At 44.2% G+C, this 12887-nt stretch overlaps 1 protein-coding gene across 1 annotated transcript; it reads right to left on the bottom strand.

The window, feature by feature from the left end:
* Positions 1 to 463: 463 nt before the first annotated feature.
* On the bottom strand, positions 464 to 8598 carry LOC104520815 (coagulation factor VII). Its single transcript, XM_010162612.1, has 8 exons — positions 8529 to 8598; positions 6034 to 6194; positions 5433 to 5457; positions 5226 to 5339; positions 4210 to 4350; positions 1846 to 1952; positions 1217 to 1337; positions 464 to 1002 (listed from the first exon to the last, which is right to left on the bottom strand). Exons 1-8 carry the CDS (start codon positions 8596 to 8598, stop codon positions 464 to 466), a joined length of 1278 nt encoding a protein of 425 aa, XP_010160914.1.
* Between the last annotated feature and the right edge of the window lie 4289 nt (positions 8599 to 12887).

Raw genomic sequence — 12887 nt, forward strand, 5'->3', positions numbered from 1 at the left:
GCATAAATGTGTTCAAAAGAGATTGCACACGTTTGTGGACAACAGGTTCATTCATAACTATTCAGCCTAATGCAACTTCTGGCTCAGGAAGTCTGCACATCAGTGATTACCAGAAGCGGAGAGGGCAGCCAGAGGAAGGACCATAAGTATGCTTGACATGTTGCTGATAGTCTTTCTCTCAATCTCTGTCCCTTAGCAGATGCAAAATGAGAGGGACTCTTGAGTCTGATTCATTATGGCCATTCTGCATCTGCTTGACAAGACATGCAAGTTTACAAACGATACTGATAAGTAAGTTATTTTATATATTCAAGTAGGCATTAGGTTCATTTCAAATCATGAATAGTGGTGTGGCTATCACATGTCACATATCTAAGATAACAAAGGAATGCTTCAGTAGGAAAATGGCACAGAGGGATTGAGGAGCAACAACATGATCTGGAAATGCTCTGGTTCAACATCATTAATCCATGTGCTTCTTCAACCAGTCAATATATTTGGATACCCTTGTGTAAACCCCATAGCTGCCTTTAGCAGCACAGCCCTTTCCCCAGCTGACAATCCCAGTCAGAAACCAAGTGTTCTTGTACTTTGTAGCATGAGGTCCACCACTGTCTCCCTTGCAGGAGTCCTTAACGCCCGTCAGGTCTCCTGCACAGAACATATTCTCTGTAATATTTAAATCGGTCTCCTTTTCACATTCTTGTGTCTTTACCCGTGGCAAATCAACTCTCATCAGAACAGAAGAGGTGGCACCTCCATCTAGTAGGCGTCCCCATCCGCTCACTCTGGAGAACTTGATGGAGGACAGTTCATACACTGCAAACCGTTTTTCAGGCAAACATATTGGCACCACGTAGTCAGTGAGATTCACGGGTGTTTCCAGGTTCAGGAGGGCAATATCGTTATTGACTTGTCCATATATGTATCCTTCATGAATGATCATCCTGGCAACTCCACTTTCTTGCTCAGTTTTCTCATCGTAATTTATTGCGTGTTCACCTGGAGAAGAAGTTATTAATCAGAGGTCATGTCAGGCAGCTCCTGGATTTTTCAGAAGTTGGGAGAGAGAGGGGGTTTCTAGTCTGATACTTATTAAGGACAATTCCTTTATTCTACCAAAACCTGCACTTACTGTCATTTACTCTGGTTTGTCAGGGTGAGAAGTTGCCACCACAACCACAGCTCGATAACATGAGGAGGGGAAGATACATACCCAGTCTCACCCGAAGCTGTTCAGGATCGACATACTCCAAACAGTGAGCTGCAGTGACCACCCACTCTGGGGAAAGCAGCGTACCGCCACACTTTTCTTGCTGATTCTGTATTAGAAGGGCCTGCCAACATAAAACAAATTTCTCTCTTACATTAAATGTGCACTTGACATCAATCTCAGTAATCAAGTTTTATATTGCTTCTTTTTTGTCAACTCTGTGCAACTGTGTTTGAGAACACAGTGCTGATTGTCTGGAGAATTTAGAAGCGGGGAGACTTTCCATTGACATTTTCTCAATCTTCTAGTATAGACCCTGCCTATTATGGCCAAGAACATATCCCAGCAAGCTGCAGCTAGCATTCTTGCTGGCAATAAGGTTAAGGACTAAGGGGTCAGGAGATAAGAGGAGGTTGTATTACCACTCCAGTCATATGAAAGCAGGCACTCCAGAACAATGCCAAGATGCATGATTGAAACAGGTGGATGTCCTGGCTATGGATTAAGAGGGAATTTGGTTATCCAGACCTGGCACTTTTTATGTATTTTTAACATAATAGATTTAAAAGAATTATTTTAAGAAAATTGGAAAAAAAAAAAAAAAAAGCAATGAAGGATTTCTGAAGACTCACTTGCCACGGACATTCACCTGGAGGACAGATGAGACCACCTACTATTCTCCCTCGTGCAATTGCATTTTTTTTCTCCAGCACTGGTATTTTTCCACATGGGTATTTCACTGAAAAAAAAAAAAGGAAAAAAAAGAAAAAAAAAACCCCAACAAACAAAGGGCAGCAAGTGTGATTTTATTGCACGGGGTTGACAGCAAAATGTGCAAGGTCTTCAGTGAAAGTTATGTGAGGTGAAAAACTGGTTTCTAGTCAGGGAGCATGGGTTCTCAAAAGTAATTTAAAGCAGCTCAGTTGGTCTGTGTGTTTGGAAACAGGCAGAAATGCTTTTACAAATGGAGTACAGGCCCATACAGTGTCATTGATGTATATTGACCTACCACAGGAGTTTGCAAACGGTATACCTGCCTAAGTTATGTGTCAACACAATGAGGTAGGCTGCAGGCTAGAGAGCCGAAGTGACTCTGTCAAGCTTTGTAGTCTATGTATTTTCAGCAACCCTGCTGACTTTAACTCCGTTGTACTAAGTGCACAACATCCATAGCATGGTGAGACACAGGCTTAAGCATGGGACGTGCAGCTTGCTATCCTTGTTTGCATGCACCTAAAGATCTCCTAAGAGCAGACATTACATCTTCTGGTATGCCTCCTGGCAGACTGTGCCTAGTTTACTTGGGTCCAGAGCATCCCTGATTCTTCCAGCCTGTACATCTCAATCTAAGGTCCCTTTTTAGCCTAAGCAGGCATGTGAAGATTGGCAATTAAGAGAATCAAATCTTGAGGACTGAAGCTGTGACTGAACTGCAGTGCAGGGGAAGCCTTGGTGTTTTCAGTACATTCTTCACCCAACAGAGTTTTCCTTTCAAGAAGAGGATGATCTACCTTTGGGTTTTTTAATGTGTGCCATGTGTCTGTGCTGTAACTGGACACACCATCCCTTTCCATCCAGCAGTCACTCTGCGATAACACTGTGAGGAGGAGTGCTCACTCCCCATCATTTTGGGAGTCAGGACCTTATAGTTTATGCTGATTTCAATCCAGCGTCTCCATGGATCTGTAATAGCCTGAACATGCTGATTACTTCAGCAGATGCAAAGACAGCATCAAGCGTTTACAGGTACAGGCAAGGTATGGAGAAACAGGACCATCTCTTTGGTGGCAGCTGGTGAAAGGTCAGCACAAGTGTACACAAATCCATACCTTCTAACACTGTATACAGGGCAACACAAGTTTGGGCATTTGAAAGGGACATTGTGAGAGGTGACAGAAGGACAGTGAAGGGATCAGCAGTCTGGCAATTACACAGTTTTATCTCCTTGCAACACAAGGTCAGTGCTACAGGTATTTTGGTCTCCAAGAAGCAAGGAGCAACAAGCACATCTTCCTCGCAGGGGAAGACACGCTGAAAAGCCTGTAGGGAATATTGATTTTGTTGTTCTTCAAGAGCAGCTTCCCCATCACGTGATATTGCAGAATCTGCTAATAAGGGATCAGGACATTACTAGACATTGTTTTCTACTGAAATTGCTGTTGTTGAGAGTGAGGTTGTCATTGTCAGTTCTCTGCATGAGTGCTCCACTGAGGTGTGTGTAGTGGGGCATTACCCCTCAGAATTACTTTGCATGCTCCCTGTCTGTTATTTTTGTATCCCCAGGGGTCTCTTTTTCTGCTCTCATAAAGTAATTGAAGTAGGCACCTGCAATAGAATCAGGTGCCAGCTTAGGTATTAGAAAAAATAATTAACTTGTGCTGTCTGAGTCCCAGTTTAAATTTACTTTATTAGATGAGTAAGACAGATATCTAGCCATAGTGTCTAGAAGAATACCAAAAGTGGATTGGTCCTATCAAATAGGAAAAAAAAAAGGAGAAAAAAAAAAAAGAATAACTGAATTTCTCTGGTTTTAATAGGCCTCTTCCTCTCTTGCCTCCTGTGCTGAAATAAATATGGTAATAAAATCTATAGTTACAAATTCAGATTGGAGATCCAACAGTAAAACAATGCTGCCCCAAAAATATTTTCCCAAAATATTTTACCTCTGGGGCCAGGAAGGAGGGGTCCAAAAGGCTCTCTGCTCACTGTGCACACATTACTGACTGCTTTTCTGGGGTGTCTAACTTCCACCAGAAGCCTAAACCTACTGCCCTGGGCTCTGCCCTTGAAGTGGGAGTTGGTGGTTAAGGGTTATACCTTACACCTCCTGATGGGTACGTGATGAAAACTTTTCTTCCATTTGTAATATAAATTTGTATGTATGTGTTCATGCTCCGGCAGGGGGATTGGACTGGATGATCTTTCGAGGTCCTTTCTAATCCCTGACATTCTGTGATTCTGTGAAAAGACTTAGCATCAGGCTAGTAATGTCTTACCTTGGGGAATGCAGGACACGCCATCGCTCGCTAAAGCGTAATCGTCCGCACAGAAGCACACTCGTTTTTGAGACTGTTCGTCAGTACAGTACTGTTCACAGCCACCGTTGTCGTAAATGCACTTCAGCTTGTCAGCCACAGCTAATGTCAGAGAAAGAGTATTTAGGTTTCCAAATGTGGATTTTGGTGCCAATGAGTCAATTGCAACTTGAAATAGTAACAGGGAAGCAAGGCAGCAAAGCAGATTTCTGTGATTTATTTACAGCGACTGCGTCAAAAGCGCCTTCCATTTGGCAAAAGCTAGGTGGGCCTGGATCTGCAGGGATTAGGGAAGGCTACACTTAAGAAACATACACCTAAAAGTTAATCAGTCTGCATTTATACAGTATCTGAGCTGTCTAAAGGATGGAAGTGTTATAATTGTGTGATAACCATTGTAATATATGACTGAAAAATCATAACTATTTTGTATTTTGCCATTTGGCAGAAGGATACTTGGGATGAATGTTGAGACTGCCTGGTTAGGCTTCATAAGTGCCTAGTCCTTGTTCAGGCTCAGCATGTTCTGAGGGTGTAAATGGAGCAGTCAATATGCAGTGCCCACTGAAATAAATGGAAAGACTTATATTGACTTCATTAACCGCTGGGTCTGTCCCCTCAGGCTTTGTATGATACGTACGCAGTGTCGTACTGCACCGTGCTTTTAAGTCAAAGTGACTTCAGCACTTGGGTAGGAAAAAAATAAATCCTCCTTTTCTCTCAAATGGTGCAAAAAAGGCAATTATTATTTTTTTTTTTACGAAGTCATCATAGGGTAATAATTATTTTGCTGCCTTGCAGTGCCTGACTGCCAGCTGGTTAGATCCATCACACAATGCCACGGGCAGTGTAAACAGTAGCTGTCACTGCTAGAATGATACAGAATGATAACGATTGGAGTGCTCCTGTTTATGTCAGTGCCTTGCATTTGAATTAATAATGATATTTTCATTTTGTTAAGCTATGCCATAGCTGACCTTTTTCACAGCTTTTGCCCTCATATTCAGTGGGACAGCGGCACACGTAATCCTGAAACTGGTCGTCACAACTCCCGCCGTTCTGACAGGGGTTGGAGTCACACTGGTTGGGGTCTGTAAAAACATTCAGTGTCAGTCCAGCTCACGTGAAGAGCTGCAGCAGTGGGAACATTTTCACAGCTACTAGGACATCCCAAATGATCATACCGGAATAGATGTGCCAGAACTCTTTCTGGAAGAAAAAGATGTGAGATTTAATTAGAGAGAAATTAACATAGGTCTAGGTCCTACAGCCCTTGTAGCACAGGAGGGGTTACAGGCAAACACAGTGTTGCCCCTTCTGCCTTTATAATTTATGACAGTTGATATCCATAAAAATTCTACACTATTTTCTAGATTCTACATTATTGTCATATATGAATAGAGAAGGGCACCGTGTAACACACAAAAATAGGTTATCCATCAATAACCTCCATATAGTTGAGGTAGTTGAGGTGGGCTTGACTGAATCAGATGTTGCATGATACAATAATTTAAAGTATAATCAGGCCAGGAATTACTGGGGGCCTGGGAAGATGACTTAAGAGAACATCCACTTCCCCATCATTCCCCAGATCGGCACTGCCTGGGGCATCCCATGCAGTATGCCCTCCTGCAACTCACTGCTGTGTGTCCCCCTATAAATATAAGAGGAAGAGGCAAACAGCAGGACACAACGTGCTTTTTTGCTCTTGCAGTTTAAAGTGACAAAGCACACTCTGGGGAGTCTGTCTGACAGTGAGTGCTCACCCAGCCCCGTGTTACTTACTGTCCTTTCGTCATCTTGGTAAATCTCTCTTGCTTCCTCAAAGGAACAATTTTCTTCCATGCATTCTCGCTCTAATGACCCCAGCTTTATCTCTTCGAAGAAGCTGTTGGCTCGTCTCTGCCTTTGCAAAACGCTGCTTGCCTCTTCCTGCTTTAGAAAGACTGAAAAACAGCAGCATGTTCTGTTTGTCGTACAGCTGCGCTCTCCAGGCAGAGAGGACAGGGGCACGATTTCCTCTGAAAGCTTTTCTGCTTCCCAAGCTTTTTCTGAAACACTTTAGAAAAGAAATGGGTAAATGGGAAAGAGCCTCCTTTCTCTGGCCTACCTCCCAGGTAAAGTGGCAGCACACGAGCTTATGCCCAGAGCTTAGGAAAAGATGGCACACTGCACCAGTGTTGTGTGTCAGCAACTCTTAAGGTACCATTGCAGGTCACGTAGTAGGTTTCAACACGCAGCACAGTTTCAATTCTAGCAGCTGAAAAGCATGCATGGCTTTATCTAGCACTGATGTATATGGCACCACCTGATTTTCTTGTCCTTGCTACAATAAGTTACTTGGTGGCAGGTGGACCACATTCACCCCTAACTCCCCAGTGTTCCATTCCTCACCCATGTTATCTCAGATCCCTTCAGTCTTTGCACTTCCAGAACAGACTTACCTCACCACTAGCAGACCACAAGTTTAAAACCACTGTTTTAATATATTTATCTTTAGTTTTCTCCTGTAAAAAAGGCTATGTTAAGGTACCTAGGAAGGCTGGACAATGCTGTTTGTGTTTCCTAGTGGAGCGTGTGGATGGCTCTTAGCTGCTGCCAGCACCATGGACCACAGCCATGGGGGTCTTCTCCCTGTGCATCTGTGCTGTGCTTTGGAAAGATGTTGGGTACACAGGTTTGATAGCAGACATCAGCAGAGCTCCCTTCCTAGAGCTACATCAACTTCCAACTGACAGAAGTGTGCACTGAAAGAGCTGATGGCTCCCACAGCCATATTGTCACCACATTGACCTGCTCCTCAGCCTCAGGATACAAGCAGATCACACAACTATGCCCTCCCGGTATAATTCAGGAAGAGGAACAGGAAGTCCCAGCGCTGCGGTGTACTTTTGCTCCATGTACTACACAGAACAAGTCTTGAAATAATTCATTTTGCAATTTTTTTTTCTCCTCCATATCAGTAGGAGATTCTGGAGCTTCATGACAACTACTTACATTTCAGCGCTCTTAACTATTTCACCTGGGATTCTGGATAGATTTAGGGATTGAGGCTGATGTATATTGCCTGCCTTTCCCCAGGGTGTTCTTTACTGCATGATCCCTGAGAGAGCAGGAGTTACCTCCTAACTGCTGAGGTGGTCACTGAAGGACGACTCATGTGTGAGTGATTAGGAAGTGATTTTCAGATTTGGTACTGGAGCTACCACCTCACTGCCTTCTACTGCTGCCGGAACAGGGTGGATCCTCACCTCTTTAATTTCTCATCAGATGAATGACAGACTACTGGTTCTTTGCTTTGAAAAATATCACTGACATGCACAAAAACATAAATCCTGAGAGGGTTTATTCCAGTCTGGTGTGGTGTCTCTAAACATTTGTGTCTAATCAGAACATTTGATGAATGACATGCAAAATAGTGGCAATTCTCCCTATATTTCAAAGTTACTTGAAGGAATAAAATATTGTGTGGTGTCCATTGAATTTATCCTGGGGTGCTTCATGAACATTTGTCCATGGTAAGAATGTCAGCTGGGTTTTTCTGACAGGATTTCAAAGCCAGGCTATAATGCATTTAATATGGTTTTCTTTAAAGGCTTTTAATTAACCTTACACTGCGGACACATGACACTCTGACAGAGGAGTGTGCCTGGGCGCGTGGCTGCGGACATCCTCCGGCTTTTAGTTCAGCTTTCTCCACTTATTTACATTGGAACGCTTTTGACTTTGCTACGTATTTTTCCAGCTTTGTTCACTGCAATACAGGAGACCCAGTCAGTGCCTAACTGGGAATTTGAAAGCACTGGGGCTGCTTTATTAATTTGGGAAGTGATTTTCAGATTTGGTACTGGAGCTACCACCTCACTGCCTTCTCCTGCTGCCGGAACAGGGTGGATCCTCACCTCTTTAATTTCTCATCAGCTGAATGACAGACTATTGGTTCTTTGCTTTGAAAAATATCACAGTTCAATATGAAATAACAACACATCAAAGTTCCTTTTTTCAGGTAGTGGACAGACAGTTGATGGTTTGCCTGCTGTCTGTGCAGTGAGATAATGAATTCATTAAGTAGTTTAGAGATCCTTTTCCTTAGCTGGCAAAATAAGCATGTGGATGCCATCACTGAAAGCAAACAAGAGCCTTGGAATAACTCACAGGCACAACCAGAGGCAGGACAAACATGCAACAGTGCTCAAAACTTGCAATGAAAATCACGTCTGAGTAACAGGAGAGAGGTCCATTGCCAGTAAACATAACTACAGCCATATCCTGTGACATACCTGCATCCAGAGAAAGAGGAATCAGTAGCAGAAAGCAGAGGAACAAAGACACACGCTGCCTGGAAACCATGATGAACCCTGCGAGCCAGCGTCCCAGTAGTGTATTGACATTTCAGCAAGGACTGTTTGGCCAAAGAGCTCAGCTTCATGTGCTGGGAGGCAGAGGAGGGGCCAGCGAGTCATGGAAACAGAAAAAGATCCATGACAGCCTGGTGAGCTGAGCAGAAGGGCACATGGAAATCCTGCAACGTATCCTTTTCACACAAGCAGGGAGCTTGGTTTTGAAGCACGCTCTCCTGATCTGTGCAAAGGCTGTGATGATTACACAAGCTGCTACCCCAGGCCTTCATTTTCCATCTAACATGCCTTTTTCAAGAGAAACAGAAATGTCCAGACCCTGTACCCATATGACTGGCGCTAACGTGGCCACACAGCCCCGCATGCAGAGAGCCGTGGTGTGGCATTTATCTTGAATTTGCAGATAAAGGCCTATCAGTGCTTTGCAGAATGATTGAACCGCTGACATCTGTCTTTTCCCATTTCTCCATCACCAGCTGAAACCGCACTTCTGTCTGAATTTGCTTGGAGACACTAATTAACCAGCAAGAAACACCCTACACTGTTTTCCTCTGTCTGTATTGCAAGAGCCATGTGGCCCGTACAAGTTGTACCAGCTGGAAGAGGCGCTGCGCTGATCCACGTTTTATTTCATTAGCAACGACAGGGTGTGAGGGGCTAATCCCGAGACAACATTTTATCTGGAACACAAGCAGTCCTCTGATTTAATGGAAATCAATTAACGGCATCAGACCAGAGAGCTGACAACATTCTTAGGGAAATATTTACTTTAGATAGCAGTGAGGTAAAGAGCATGTTTGCCTGTGAGAAGTGAAGAGTTGCCTGAGAGCTGCAGTATTTTCCAGGCCATTCTCCCCATCCTGCATGGAAAGGAAGGAGGGTCAGCTCGGCATCTGAATGCTACAGCAAAGAAAGGCAACAGCTGGATTTTTACTTTGCTGCCAAGGCTCAGCGTGGGTCCTTGCAGAAGTCGCGATTGCTGAGGAAAGCCGGGCTCTCGGCCGTTCTTTGCATGCGGTTCTGTTAGTGGTGGTGCACAAGCCTGGACGTCCTGCTCTCAAATCGCTTTCCCAAGAGGGGACACCCAGGCACTTTTCTGGATCGCAGCCTGGCTAATTCCCAGCAGCCCAGTTCCTGGGACAGGCGGGGACAGGTGGCAGGTCCTGTCCCGGGGAAGAGGAAGGAGGCCGGTGCCTGGCATACAGAAAGAGCTACAGCAGCCCCACGCTGTCCCCATCTCTGCTTTTTGGGAACCCTCTGCATACCTCATAGCCTGCCAACACGATCCTCATCCTTTGTTCACTTGCCTACAGCAGGGAGTTGCAAATAGCAAGGGTGTGTTCAGCTTAGCCAGACCAAAGCTCAGCTTGTTGGAGCTGCTTGAAAATGCCTCTCTTTCTCTCATCTTCTTGGGGAAAGATCTAGCCCTATTTGAATGAGTCACGCAGATCAGAGCATGAGGCTGTGCCTCCCATACCTGAGGCCAGCCTGGGTCTGTTCCCATTACCCCCCTACCCCCAACTGTGTTTCCTTGGGCTGGGCAGGTGTCTCCCTGCCAGGGAGGGTGGAGTGGCCACCACTCCACAGCAGCATCACAGCACATCTGCACCCCTTCATTTTCTCATCTATTTTGCAGATGCTGAACATCTTTTAGGACTGATGCAGTATTTTCCTTCTTTCTTCCTTCCTCTAGTGGCATCCACTAAGCGTGCAAGAGTTTGCTTTTATTGCTTGGTAATACAGCCAAACACTTATTTTTAGAGCCCAGGGAGAAGCCCAAGTGCTGGGAACAACAGTCAGTTCATAAGGGGGCAGTTCTTCTTCCAAGAAAAATTAATGCTACTAAGTTTCATCAGGGATGACAGGGATGACCATGCCTATGAGGAGGGTCACTGGGGATTCAGCAGTCCCAGGACTTCATTACAGCACTTTGCTCACAAACTTTGTATTGCCAGATCTCGCCTCAAAGCTCTTTCCTACTAAATTCAGCCAGGCCAGTTCTTTGGTTTTTAAAGAAGAGCTCCCTTTCCTTACTGTCTTACACCTCAGCTAGGGAAGCAAATGTCAGTTCATTAGCTTTTCTTCCCCAGAAGATCCCCAAGTTTTATTTAAGTTTTTCTTCTTGTGTGGTTGTGCTGTAGTTTATGAGAATTGCTCTGGTATTGTGCTCTATAAATCTCCTGGCCAATGCAGGCTGCAGCCTTGGCTTATGTTTTCTGAGCAATTCCAAGAAAAATATTAACGCAAACATGCACCCCTGCCTCTCATGGGTCCTACGAGAATCGGTCTGGGGACAGTTGTTCAGAAAATGTGATTTAGGGTATTTTTTAATGTATGCTTTGGATGTGCCAACGTTGCTTTATTTAAGCATATAATATATTAAAAAAATAAATATGAAAAATGTTAACAATGTGAAATAAAAAAAATCTAAAGCAGAAGCATTAGCCTGGAAGACATGATGAACTGATGTCTCAGAACATAGCATTCTTTATTCTTATTCTGTTTCCTACTGAAATTTTTCAAAGAAAACTCTTATGATTTTGCTATTTTTAGTTTCATATTTTGGGCTGAAGAGAAGACAGGTATGGAAGCTATTTGGAACTGTGCAACTTGATCTGAGCCAACAGGTCACTACTCATCTAAACATGAGTTTTCTAGTCAGCACTCAGGAACAATTTTTAAAAAAATTAAATAAATTATTTCTGATTCAAAGAGGCCATAACAGATCATTTGAGTAAGCTGACAAGGCTGTGTCTAAGTAAGAAAGGTTTAGGAACAAGCTGCCTCATTAATTTATGGAAAATTCAATTTAAATCTCAAAAAAACAATAGTAACTTGTCACATCATTCATTTATCAGACTAATTAAAAGCAAGCCAAGCCTGTGATCAAGTTAATAATTTCCTGTTTCTGTTAAATTAATCTATAAATATAACGCTGCTAAGCTTTAAGGCAATTTATTTACTTTTTAGACCTCAAAAGAGAACAATTTCTTTCCAGAAGAAAATGACTTGCCTGTTGACTGAGTCCTGTATCCCTATAGAACAAATATTTTCCTAAAGAGGAAGTAGAAGATCAGGAGACAATATTTTTGATATTTTTTTTTGTGATCAACTCTGAATACAATATAAAAACTGGAAAGGTGATGAACGGATTCACTTCAATTGATTTGTCAAAGATAATATTTCAGCACCAAACCAGCTAATCTGAGTAAAAACTTTTCAGAATAAAAATGCAAAACTTGATCCTTGATTTTCTACCACCACCTTTAGGTTGCTGCTGGTACAGACGGTACTTGGGAGAGGTGCAAAGATGCCCAGCAAGCATATTCTAGTACATCATCTCTTCTTGTACATACAGGGTTCTTACTGCTACAGGGACTTAATGCCACGGGGGGGTTGGCCTGTCTCCGCAGGGCTCAGAGCCATGGAGGAGATGACAGCGATCCTCGTGCTTTGCCTCTGCCCCAGCCATGACTTGGCTTCTCCTTGCAAAGGGCTGAGGGACTCATCCTCTTGCTGCCCTGCTGGGTTGGATGAAGAAACGCTGCCACTCTGTCTTGCAGACTGCTTTTTGTGTACACCACACTGCTTTTTTTCTCTCGAGGATTTGTCTAGACACAACGCTGCCCCCAGACTTTTCAAGAAAAGGCTTGAGCTTTGGCTGAGGATGCTTCCCTGTCAACACCCTTTAGACTAAGCGAAATGGTTGGAGGCCACTGACATGAGGGGTGTGTGTTTATTTACATACAACAAGATGTTTTGAGCTAACCACCTACAACAAACAGCACATGAGCAGCCAAGGGAGGGAATGGATGCCAAAACAGCTCCAGCAGAGCCCTCCAGTGCCTCACGACCCTTGGCATCCCAGCCCCTGCCCTGCTGGGGGCCCTTTGGAGACTGTCCCTGGTGTGGATGTTGCAGAGGCTGTGGCCACAGGAGCAAGCATGGGTGGTGCCACTCAGGAAGGGGAATGCTGTGCCTATTCTGGGAGCTGATCCAGTCAAAAATCATCAGAGGAAAAGTGGGTGGATAACTGAGTTGCTCCCCAGAGCTGGCAGGGCCAAGGGTGCAGCACTTATGAGGTAGGAGAACAAGGAGGGGAGTTTGCTGCTGGACTGGCAGCAGCTAGATGCAACTTCTTCTGCACCCACCTGCCTCGTGCTTCCCTCAAAAAATAACCAACTTGTTCTGTCTGTGCTCTCCCCTCTCTGCCTTTTGATCTCTTGCTGACACTTTACAGCCCCTCGACCCATAGCACCCTGCCAGCAAGCCAGTCCCCCG

This window comes from Antrostomus carolinensis, unplaced genomic scaffold (assembly GCF_000700745.2).
Source record: "Antrostomus carolinensis isolate BGI_N321 unplaced genomic scaffold, ASM70074v2 scaffold8572, whole genome shotgun sequence".
Taxonomy (NCBI): Eukaryota; Metazoa; Chordata; class Aves; order Caprimulgiformes; family Caprimulgidae; genus Antrostomus; species Antrostomus carolinensis.